The sequence below is a fragment of the Micromys minutus genome (assembly GCF_963924665.1).
Source record: "Micromys minutus genome assembly, chromosome: 13".
NCBI lineage: Eukaryota > Metazoa > Chordata > Mammalia > Rodentia > Muridae > Micromys > Micromys minutus.
The window spans coordinates 2,922,175-2,934,353 of NC_137982.1; the positions used below are offsets into that span (position 1 = coordinate 2,922,175).

At 48.0% G+C, this 12,179-nt stretch overlaps 1 protein-coding gene across 1 annotated transcript; it reads right to left on the bottom strand.

The window, feature by feature from the left end:
* Positions 1 to 7,373: 7,373 nt before the first annotated feature.
* LOC308428790 (von Ebner gland protein 2-like) lies at positions 7,374 to 11,753 on the bottom strand (the record flags this gene model as incomplete). The annotated part of the gene is made up of 5 exons (XM_080927368.1): positions 7,374 to 7,579; positions 8,094 to 8,204; positions 9,115 to 9,185; positions 11,085 to 11,221; positions 11,667 to 11,753. 5 exons carry the CDS (start codon positions 11,751 to 11,753, stop codon positions 7,374 to 7,376), a joined length of 612 nt encoding a protein of 203 aa, XP_080783494.1.
* Positions 11,754 to 12,179: the final 426 nt, after the last annotated feature.

Genomic DNA, 12,179 nt, shown 5'->3' on the forward strand with positions numbered 1-12,179 from the left:
AAGGTGGATTCTTAACAGAACTGATGGACGATTCATGTGTGATCTCCCAGCCAACTCTGTTTTGTCCCTTCAGCAGGAGCCTGAATAGAGTGGGATCCTTGATCTGAAGTTTTGCTTCCTCTGTTCACTAACGTTGGGACTGATGGAAATTCTTTCACGAAGAGTCCAGGGAAAAGGTGCCTCTTGCAGGAGACTTGCCACTGAAACGTTTATATCCCAAACATGTGCAAACCGCACTACTTAAGCCCAAAGGCCAGTCTCCTCAGAAGCTTTAGGGCCCCATCTCTGGGTTCCTCTGGAACAGTGTCCAGAGGTGTTTGGAACAGATACAAGTGACCAGATTGGGTAGAGTCCCCTGTTCTTCCACCTCACCCCCTCATGCACTATATGGCCCCACATTTCCACACCACCCTTACCACCCTGTCTGTGTCTAGGAACAGCCTAGAGACGGGATCAGACTTCATGAGGATGGCCAGGGGCCTTGGGATGGAGAGTGCTTTCCCCGTATGGAGAGGACAGACAGAGGGTCCTTCCTGAAAGGGCAACTCAAAGAACAGATACAGAGTTGGTAAGAGGAGGCAGTGAGCCAGGCAAGATGGTCAGGGGAACCCTGCCCTGCTAGCGATGAAGCTGCCTCTGTGGCTCTGACTTGCTAGCAGTCAGGCCATTTCTGCTGCTCTGACTCTAACAACCAGGTGCTTTCGCAGAGCGAAGACCGACGAAGGGCTATCCAAGTGGTACAAAACATATGTTTGACATTTCAGTACAGCCAGGGTTACAAATTCAGTCACAATTAGAAAATACAAACAGGGCAGATTCTTCTTAGCCCTATAACTCCAGTTAAAAGAATGTAAAGAATGTTACCTGTTGCAGGAAATATTAAAAAATAACTGGTTTATCTCTTTACCGGCCCTGAGTCTCACTCCTCAGGCCCGACCCTGATACAGAGCCACGCGCACCTCTGGCGCCCTGTCTGAGCCGCCACCACGGGCCCAACTTGTCTGCGCAACTCCCTTCCCTTGGCGGTTTACTACCGCCTGTTCTTTGCCTCTGTCCCGGGGTGTTTCTGTACCCCAAAATCTCACAAACACAACTCTACAGCCCAATAGATTTTCATACAGGTTTATGTATTCTACTCTCAATCCACAAACCCTCTATACAAGATTGCATCAAATAGACAAAGATACAAACTGCCCTTCAATATGAGATATTAGGCCTGTAAAATCCTTACTGTTCATAGCTTTTTAACACCAATCAATCCCACCTGGGTCCAGCTGGTCCTTGGGGACCTCCAGGTCGCCACAACCTTCCCCCTCAGTCCTCTGACTTGCTCAGCCCTCTCCACCTCCCTCGCCCTGCCCAGTCACTGGCTTTCCTTTATTTTACTAATTAAAATGGGAAGGTTCAGTTGGAGTCATGTGACTAGAAAGCCCTTCTTGGGGAAGTGCAATTAACATTAAAATACAAACAGCTTCAGGACAATCTACAGTTACTTCCAAAGCAAACACATTTCATGTATGACAGCCTGCTGTTAGCCTCTTTAGGAGCACTCTAGACAAACAGAAAATGTCAGAACTGGTCTTTTGTGAGTAGCAAAACTTCTGTCACTATTCCATCTTCTATACCACAAAGTAGGAAAAGTGTATTTTATCACATCTGCCTTACTTACTGAGTTTACTCCTTCAGGAGTGTGCCCTTATCTTTAATCTACAGATTTAGAGACTTCTGAGCTATAACAAAAAGAGACCTTGAATCTGGAACGGATTCTCCTGACCAGCCAGAGTTTTTCAATTGTCCCAGTTTGTCCTTCATCAGTTATTCTCTTTGTTCAGGGGCAGATACCTCAAGAGGACTCCTGAGTAAGGGCCTCATGTAGCTTTGTGCTCATCTGCTCTTGAAGATCTCCAGAGCATAAGAAAGACCTCCAAATAGTGGCTAGATAAATTTATTTTTAGGACTTTCCTAAAAGGACTTAGACATAATTTTTCTTAGGAAAAGAGATAAATCATAATGTAGACAGTCTCCAGGAATGTAACACAGAGACCAACACCCTAACGTTAGAGTCAGAAGGACAGCGATTGCAACAGTCTGCTCAGCTTTGCTGGAACCGTGTCAAGCAGTGGGTGCTGGCTTCATGACTCTCATCACTTCCACAGGGTATGGCTGTGCCAGAGAATCTTTGAGGACTTTGTGGAAAGCAAAGAGATGAACAGGAGACTGTTCTGAGAGCTCATTTTGCTCCAGAGATGAACTGGGATCATCAGACCTCCCCACATTGGTAGTGAGAGAGTTTTCCATTTTTCTTGGTATTTCTCACTGGGTGCTTTTTTTTCCCTGTAAACTAATGACCCTACAAATACCCCCTCCCCATGTCACTTTCTGGCTCCTCAGATGCCTGTGAGTTACCCAGAGGATTATAGTACAAGGAGAAAACACGTAGAAACTGTCCAGGAACCAGGAGCTTGGTACCCTGGCTGTCCTCCATGTCCTGCAGGTGGAGTTCCTTTGAGCAAGAGAAAGATGTCATCCTCAACATCAGTCTATATCAGCTACGTACACTACATCATATCTAAGCACCCATGTTACAGTTAATCTCAGTGGTCTACTTGACTGGACTGGGAGACAGAGATCTGTGTAAGAGCTCTGTATGTGTTTGGGAGAGAATTTCAGGTCACATTTTATCAGGACCATGGGCTCTGTACCAGTTAATGGTTTTAGGTTCTGATAGATGTATATTTGGTGGATGGTGAACTTGTGGAATGTAAGGCAGAGGGAGAGGAAGTGAGTTACAGAGGCGTGACTTCATAAAGCCTGTCTTTTCCTGTCCTTTCCTGCCTCTCTCAGCTTCCTGGCGCCCATCAGGTGAGTGAATGTTTGATTGATACAAGTTGAAAAGGGGGAGAATAGACCCCATTTCTCCACAGAGTCCTAGGCACTCATCAACGTCCAGTTCTTACACATACAGCATATTTCCTTCCATGCTTACTCACTTGCAAATTCTACAAAGCCTGGGCCTATTAGACTTTGTGTGATACAGGTGGCCAGGGACAACCATCAGCTTTACTGAAAGCAGAGTACAAGCCCAGAGAGGTAGTTTTGGAGAACAGAAGGGCTGGGCATTAGTGCAAGTGCAGGTGACCAGAGGCTGGAATAGGCTGGAAAGGGTACAAGGAGATCTAGTCCAGTCACGGGTGGTGGGAACAGATCTCATCAACCGGGAACCACTCTAGAGTTTGGTAGGTCTGCCTCTGAGGTCAGCTTGTAAGCAAATTCTGGAACCACCTGTTTGTAGCGTTCTAGAACTCTGAGGTTCCAGTGGTGTGCATGATACCCAGGCTGGCTAGCTTTATGCCCACTTTACACAAGCTCGACTTATCTGAAAAGAGAAGATCTAATTGAGAAAACGCTTCCAGAAGATCTACTTGTAGGCTTTCTTTTTTTAAATTGTTTTATGTATTTACATTTCAAATGTTGTCCCTCTTCCAGTTACCCCCTCCAAGAGTTCTTCACTTCTCCCCCTTGCCTCTGAGAGGCTTCTCCCCCACTTTCTTAATTAGTGATCGATGGGGGAGCACTTTGTGCATGATGCCTTTCCTGGGCTGGTGGTCCTGTGTAATAAAGGAGGCTGAGCAAGCCATAACGAGAAAGCCAGAATACTGATTGGTGTCGGTCATAGGTACCACAGGAAGAGAGGATCACTAAGATGCTAGACCTCCATTTCCTGAAGGAGAAGAGGGGTCAGCCTTCTTGGAAATGACTGACACCCAGTTAGCTCACCCAAGTTACTTCATTTAAACATTATACAAGGTTAACTGGGGCAAGGATGGGTTCCAGCTACAAAAGTAATCTCGCCCCTGATGCCTGTGCGAGCAGACAACCCTCATAAATCTCAGTCCCCTGTGACCATGCATGGCTAGCCATAATCAAAGGTAAGAACTCCAGGTTTGCAAGGAATGTCCAAGGACCAAGGATGGTATAGATGCAAGTTCTCACATGTCTTCAAGTGCAGATTCTCTGGAGAGTCTTTTCCTCAAGCTCCAAACAGTCTGGGAACATCTCAGCCTTTACTAATAGACACAAACATAGCAAGGCTTTGCTGAAACAACCCACTGAAAGCCAGACACAAAAGATTTACTATGCACGCCACGACACCCGTAAGCAGTCCCTCTCCACGGCCTCTGCATCAGCTCCTGCCCTGTTTGAGTTTCTGTTCTGACTTCCTTCAATGTGAACGGTGATATAGAAGCAGAAGCCAAATAAACCCCTTTCTTTCCAAAGTTTCTTTGGTCATTGTGTTTTATCACAGCAATAGCAACTCTAGCTAAGAAGATATCTAAAATGGCATCCCTCTGGGGGAATATATACTCCCAGGACTTTAGGGTGTGGCTGCTCTCTCACCCCAACCTACTGGATGTGGTGTGTCGAATAAGAAATGTCCTCCACAGACTAATGCATTTGAACACTTGTTTCCTAGTTAGTGGCACCATTAGGGAAGATTATGGAGCCTTTAGGAAATGCAGCTTTGCTGGAGGAAGTAGCTCCTGGGGACAGGCTTTGAGGGGTCATGGTCTCAATCCACTTCCTGTTCCCTGTATCTGCTTCCTATGTGGAGATGAAAGGTGACACCGGCTTCCTGCTACTGCCACTGTGCTCTGTGCTCCCTGCCATGACAGACTCTTTGCTCCCTGAAATCATAAGCAAACCCTCTTTTCCTTAAGTTGCATTTGGTCACGGTACTTTATCAGAGCAACTAATACACTTCAGAAATGCTGCTCGCTTAATCTCCAAAAGTACAATCTGGGTAGATCACAGAACACGGTGCTAAGTGTGACCAGGAGAGGTCGCTCCTATGGCACGAATGAAACTGGCTGGTGTGAAGACTCGCCCAGTGTGCTCAGCAATAGCATCAAACACAGGAGAAATGAGTTCAACAGCCCTACCCTGCACACACAGCTCGCTGTCTCTGGGTTCTGAGGACTGAGAAGGAAGATGCTACCATAATTCCTATTTATTTTTTATTTTTTAATTTTGTCTCCTGCCACATGATTTCCTTTTCTTTCTACATTTTAATTAGCAATAATCACACTTCAGATAAACCTCACTGGCTACGCTACGATACTGCCACTGCCCAAAGCTCTTCCTATGTTTTAAACAAGACTTATTATTGTAGTGTATTTCAGAAATTTATATTTTCATCTCTTATTTCTGTTTATGTATTCATTTCATTTGTTCAGATGTTTTCCCATTTTTTCTGTTTTCCTTTGTTTCTCTTTTCCTTTTTTGACCCTATGTTTCATCCTTGCTCCCACATTTGTGCTATTTTTGGTTTTGTTATTAAGGACATTACTCTCCGATTACAGGCCTAGAGAGAACCTAGTGTTACTATTTTGCTAAAGAGACATAGTGTTAAACCGATAAACCCTTAGATTAGTGCACCTCTCCACCTTCCTCAGAGAAATTTCTTCACGCAGTACATGGAAATTAACAGAGAGATAGAAAACTAGTCAAGGTTGACTAGAACTGTGAAGAGACTGTGTCATGTGTGACCCCAGCTGTGGACGACAGCACATGAAACTGAGACTGAGGTGTGCTCAGAAAGCTTGTTCCCGAAGGGGAGGATTACAGTAATGACTGCTCAGCTGCTGTATTAGCCACTGATTTTCCAGGAAAAGGGAGAGAAGAGATGGAGATATTGGAAGGCCATTTCTGACAGGTTTCAATGGAGTTACCAGGGGATTCAGAGAAATCTGGGTGGGATTTCTCCTCCCCCAGGAGAAAAAAGAAAAACTTGGTTACAGTTTGTTCACTGCAGGATTTAGAAAAATCCCTTACAGTGATTTTTGGAAATTGTACTCCTGATGTTAGGATGTTCTTGCCCTGATATCCTCTGGAGACAGGCTACTTCCACATCAGCAGTGCTGTGCTAGAAATGCAGAGAGGTGTCATGACACTGCCCTGATTTACAGTGGAGGTGCTCATATCTAGTTATCTCTGTGACATGCCTGTGCCTTGAAAAGTAACCTTCCATCCCTTACTCCTGTTATGGCCACCAGCTGATCACCACCTGCGAATAAGCTCTACTGCAAACCTCACCTCTGGCCTTGGAGCCCCATGAACTCATCCTAACACACTTCTCATAACACTCAACAACTACCATTGGGATGACACACAGAAGTTAATAAAGGCACCAGGGGACAAGGAACTCCATCCCAGAACCCAGCCCTACATAGCTATTGCCCAGAAAAGAACCACCATGAAGGAGCACCCATCCATCCTAGCCACTTTCCCTCTCCTCCCCTCTCCTCCAAAACAATGGCTAAGGCTCTAGGACAAGGGAGAACATCCTGCCTAGTACCCTTAAACCACCACACACAAATATGCAAAGACACAAGGGGATGATGAAGATCTTTATAGAGAAGTAGGGAAGAGAGAGGCAGAGGGAAAGGATGAGTACAGCTAGAAAGAAAACTGGAGGATGTCCGTGTCCTGTACACACTGGGTCTGCATCCTGTGCACACTGGGTCTGCGCAGAGTAGAGCAACGCTGTGAGGCAGGCCTGGAACAAGGCATCACTTGCTGTGGAAAGGAGGAGAGTCAGTGGAACCAAAGAATTCACAAGAGGAAACTGTTGGAATGAGAAAGACTTCATTAACCAGACCTAAACAGAGGACAAAGGATATTCTGCTTCCCCCCACATTCCCCAAACTGAGTTTCCACATTTCTCCATGCCCATGTGTGAAGAGAGGACAGGTGGATTCAGGGCAACAATTCGGTAAAAGGAGGACACAGATGCTGTTGGACTCAGGTTCTGACTTGGGCAATCCTGAGCCACATCTCCCAAGCATCACACAGCAAGAGAAACCAAGAAAGGTTAGAACCCAAGTTTGACGGTCACATGCTTGAAAATTCCATGCCATACATGGAGGCAACATAGTGACCAAGGTGAAGGGAGGGCCAGAGGAGAAATGTCCTTCTGCAGAGTTTACGAAGAGGTAAAGAGAGAGGGGCATTCTCTCCAAGGACAGCCAACTGCAGAGTATCTCAAAGGTAAACACCAAAGTTCAGGAAACAACACCCAGGGAGAAAACATGAACATAATACACAGAGGTAGAATCTGTCCCAGTAGCACAGGCCCCACCTCACTGCACAGGCAGGAAAGGGTCTCTATGCCCAGGCTTAGAACACAGGGTTCTAGAAACCCTGTGGATTCCAGTCCAAGGTTGACTCAAGGGTGCACACAAACTGGTCACTTACCCTAATTGCTTCCTAGAGGGCAGGTTTCTGTCCAAGAAAGAAAAAAAGAAAGAAAGAGAAAAAGGACTCAGAAACCCAGGGAATTCAGAGAGAACCCAAGGCCCCTCCATCATCCAGCATCAACCATCCAAAATGACAAAGCTGGATGAGAGGCAGCCTGTTGTCCTGGGACACTGGCTGGCTCCCTGCATGGGGCAGGAGAACATGGAAGCTTGACTCCTACCACTCTGCCTGGGAATGAAGATGTTCTCTGGGTTGAGGCCTCCAGCTCTTACAGCATTCTGAAAATCTTCCAGGGCCTCCTGATTGATGTCAGGGTCTCTGCCTATAGGTGACAGATTTGGAATTAGGACACAGTTGGAGGAGCTGAGAGTTTTTTCCCAGCCAGGAGATTAAACAACTATGGAGGGAAGAGGGAGACATGGATGACCACCCGGTGACCACTTGACCCAGAGGCCCCTGTGAAAGAGAAGAGCCCAGGAGGGAGAGGAAGACCAGCACAGCATGTGAATCTAACCCAGAAGAAAAGGAACATGGTTCCTCAGTTCATCCCAGGGCAGCTGAGAGCAATGTTACTCTGAAGAAGAGTCACCATTGGCTGAGGGACTCATGCTGTCTTCATGCTCTCTCTGGACAATATCCAGTCGAAGGGAGAGCTCAGGAGGATCGTAGACCTTCATCTCCAAAACACTACACACTGACAGCAGGTGTGATGCAGGCTGCACGTTATACTCTGCCTCCTGTTTCTATACCATGTTTCTCACAGCTGGAACCACAACAGCCTCAAGAACCCTTTCACTCCGAGAGTCCCTGGCCCATCTCACAACAGTGTGACTCACCCACAAGTTTTGCCATCCGGAAATGATACTTGTGCACTTTGCCCTCACAGTAGAAGATGTAGTGGTCCTCCACTGCAGATGGTATGATGTATAACACCTGTTTGCCCCGATCTGCAGAGGAACAGTGACACACATGCTGAATGGGCCCCGACTCCTCAACAAGGATCCGAGGGTAGAGGACACGTCCTCACAGTTGCTCAGAGCTTCCTGACCTAGGTTCTCCACAGCCCTCAGAGCCTCAGGTACAAGAAGCCTTCACTTCCATAGGAAACACACACATGAGAGATGGCCATGTCCTAAACCCGTGTGTCATACAGGAGGGTCTGCCTCTGGAGCACATGCAGCCCCTTTCTCACTCCCTCCATGACCTAAGCCATAGCCAATGGGACACTCTGGGGACTTGTATTGACTACTGTTATGTCAGTTTCACACAAGATAGAGTCAACAGCGAGGAGGAGAGACCCACTGAGAAAACACTTCCATCAGGCTGTAGGCAAGCTTGTAGAGAATTATCTTAATTAGTCATTAGAAGGGTAGGACCCAGGCCACTGTGAGGGTGGCCACCTCCATAATAAAGCAGGCAGAGCAAGCCATGTGGAGCAGGCCGGTAAGCAGCACCCCTCCATGGCCAGTGCTTCAGCTCCCATCTCCTGCCTTGTTTGAGTTCCTGCCCTGAACTCCTTTCACCATGAATAGTGATATGGAAATGTTAACGAAATAAGCCTTCAGCTTTAATCTGAACTTGCTTTTTCCCGTGGAATTGCATGGGAGCCACAGCAACCATCCCTAAGACAAAACAGTCAGTTCTCTAGGGACAAATCTACCACACATGATGCAGTGTCAATGTCTGCTGTTCCCATCTGTAAGGAAAAACAGCCTCCTGGGAGTGATCATGGGTATTGATCATGGGTAATTGAAGGACTGGAGGTTGCTCAAGCCACAGGGCACTGTGGGATGACCACACTGGCCTCAGATGCATCATGGAAGGTTGAAGTGAAGCCATCACAGATCAAGGACTCACAGGCTGTGTATTTCCCAGGTTGATCCGTCTTCTCTAGGACAGTGTCCATCTCCTGGCACCGTCCTGCAGTCCTGAAAGACAGAAGGTGTGTGAGACACACTGCTCAACACACACTTTCCTGCTGGCAGCATCCAAAGCAAGACCTTCAATTTCCTGTTTCCAAGGGGGCAAAGAAAGTGCAGGCTTCTCTCAGTCCTCTTTATCTTACCAGCAGGCATCCTGAGTCACCTGTTCCAATCAATGGCCCTCACAGTGGCCACAGTTCTGGCTTGTGCCACGATGTCCTCGGCCTGAACTCTAACAAACCCTTGCTCATTAATCAGGGCCTGGCCTACTTGATCTGTAATATTATCTCAAGTTAAACCCTCCCTTCTTAACCTCCAGGCTATGTGTCTCCTGTGGTTGACCCTCGCCTCTGCCTCCCCAGCTATTTAGAGACCAGCCCCAAAGTCATCATCACCTGGACAAATGAGGAAAACCTTCAGTGAGTGGGATTGGGGGAAAGAACAAAGTGCAAACTCCCAGATAATGGCCACATCAAGGACTGCCCAAAAGCCAGATCACTGGAGTGTCACAGAAATTCCCATAGTGTTCAGGGGCCACTAAGGTGACAGGGCCCAAGTTGTGAGATAAGGCACAAAAAAGAAGCCACCCAGAGAGGAGTTCACAAAGGGGTGAGACCACACAGTATGAGGTGACATGGATGAGCAGTCACACAAGAGACTGGTCACAGAGCTGACAGAGCACACACTATGAGGTCACAGAGCTGACAGAGCACACACTATGAGGTAACAGAGCTGACAGAGCACACAGTATGAGGTCACATAGGGGACAGAGCACACGGTATGAGGTCACAGAGCTGACAGAGCACACACTATGAGGTCACAGAGCTGACAGAGCAAACACTATGAGGTCACAGAGCTGACAGAGCACACAGTATGAGGTCACATAGGGGACAGAGCACACACTATGAGGTCACATGGGGACAGAGCACACACTATGAGGTCACATAGGGAACAGAGCACACGGTATGAGGTCACATAAGGGACAGAGCACACGGTATGAGGTCACATAGGGGACAGAGCACACGGTATGAGGTCACAAAGTGAACAGGTCACACAGTATGAGGTCACATAGGGGATGGAGCACACAGTATGAGGTCACATAGGGGACAGAGCACACAGTATGAGGTCACAAAGTGAACAGGTCACACAGTATGAGGTCACATAGGGGACAGAGCACACACTATGAGGTCACATAGGGGATGGAGCACACGGTATGAGGTCACATAGGGAACAGGTCACACAGTATGAGGTCACATAGGGGACAGAGTACACAGTATGAGGTCACAGAGCTGACAGAGCACACGGTATGAGGTCACATAGGGGACAGAGCACACGGTATGAGGTCACATAGGAGACAGAGCACACACTATGAGGTCACATAGGGGATGGAGTACACAGTATGAGGTCACATAGGGGACAGAGCACACACTCTAAGGTCACAAAGTGGACAGAGCACACGGTATGAGGTCACATAGGGGATGGAGCACAGTGGTGGAAATAGGCTGACATGTCACCCTGTCCCTGCAGAGCCTGGTAACCTTACTCCCTGGGTCGTGTGCACACTCTTGGTCATTCTGAAATCTGCTCTTTGCCTCATTCGAAAACAGAAATTTACACTGGAGGAAGAATAAGGCACGTTAGTTTCCTCATTTAGGTCAGGAGTGAAACCCTTTACCAAACCCGAGTCCCTGACAAAAGATGTCATATCCGAATAGAAAGTTGGTGCCCCCTTGCAGCTGAGACCACCTACCAGCCCATGGTCCTCTGTAAGCTGACACCCTGAGTGGTACTGAGGCACACGGAGCACCTGGTATTGGGTGTTCCGGGAGCTGACTAGGGCCCCCAGCTCAGTCCCAGGTCTCCTGTGTGAAGACAGTAAATGGTAGGAAGCTGACACACACTCACAGGACAGTGAACTTCACTTGCAGGTTGCCCCCTTCCAGAGTCTTGATTTTCACGGGAGTCACAGAAACAGACCCAAGCATCTTGTCAGGAATCTCCTTGTCCCATGCTGCAGCTTTCAAATACCACATTCCTGACACCTGGAGAAGGTACCTGGCCATCAAGCTCATGAGACAGGAAAGAATGCCTCTATTCCACACCCTCACCTCTATCTTGGCCCCCATTTCTGGACATGTGAAGTGTTGTCCAGGCAGCCATTGTACCAAACACTAAGTAAACTAAGCACTACCAGGGCCACATCTGTGTGGTGTCAAATGTCTGCAAGACAGGCAAGACACTAACGCAGACGTCTGCACACCCAGAAAACAGTGAAGTGTGTAGAACTCCTGTCTCCCAAGATCTCTGCTCCCGAAACCAATCTAAGCAGATTCCATGTACTGTGTCTGACATTCCTTCAGAGTCAGGGCTCAGATCTGACTCTCACAGGATGTCTCTTTAGACAGAGAAGAAATAGGGCCTATACCAGCACCTCAGCCCCCTGTCTGCCATAAAGCCACTTGAAGCCCCTGCCCATCTCAGCCTCACATCCTGATTCTCTTCCATGGTGGTGATGGACTGGGCCCGCAGGGCAGCCAGGAGGCTGAGGCTGAAGGTCAGGAGCAGGGCCTTCATCTCCAGAGTCTGTGCTCACAGGTACACAGTGGGTCACTTGGCAGACTGAGGAGGCTCTTCTGGGGCGTCGCTCAGCTGCCCTTTATACTGCTCAGCCCAGGGTCCCCAGGGTACTTGGCAAGGTGTACTCACCAGTCCCTTCCAGCTCATTCACACTGGCCAGTTCTACCAAAGAGCAGATAAAATGTAACCATTGTTGGAAGTTGTTAGAGAACACCCACAGACCAGAAGATGATGGCACAGGGTTACCGCCCTGCGGAACACAGATGCAGACTTCCCCTGGCAAGAACGTGAGTCTGAGGTAGAGGTGCAGCCTCCCATGTCAAGAGACCCTGAGGGTGAGTACAGCAGGAGCGAGCCTTTCCTGTCCACACTCTGTGGTCATCCAGCTGGCAGACATGCTCCATGACAGGGGAGGACGCTCAA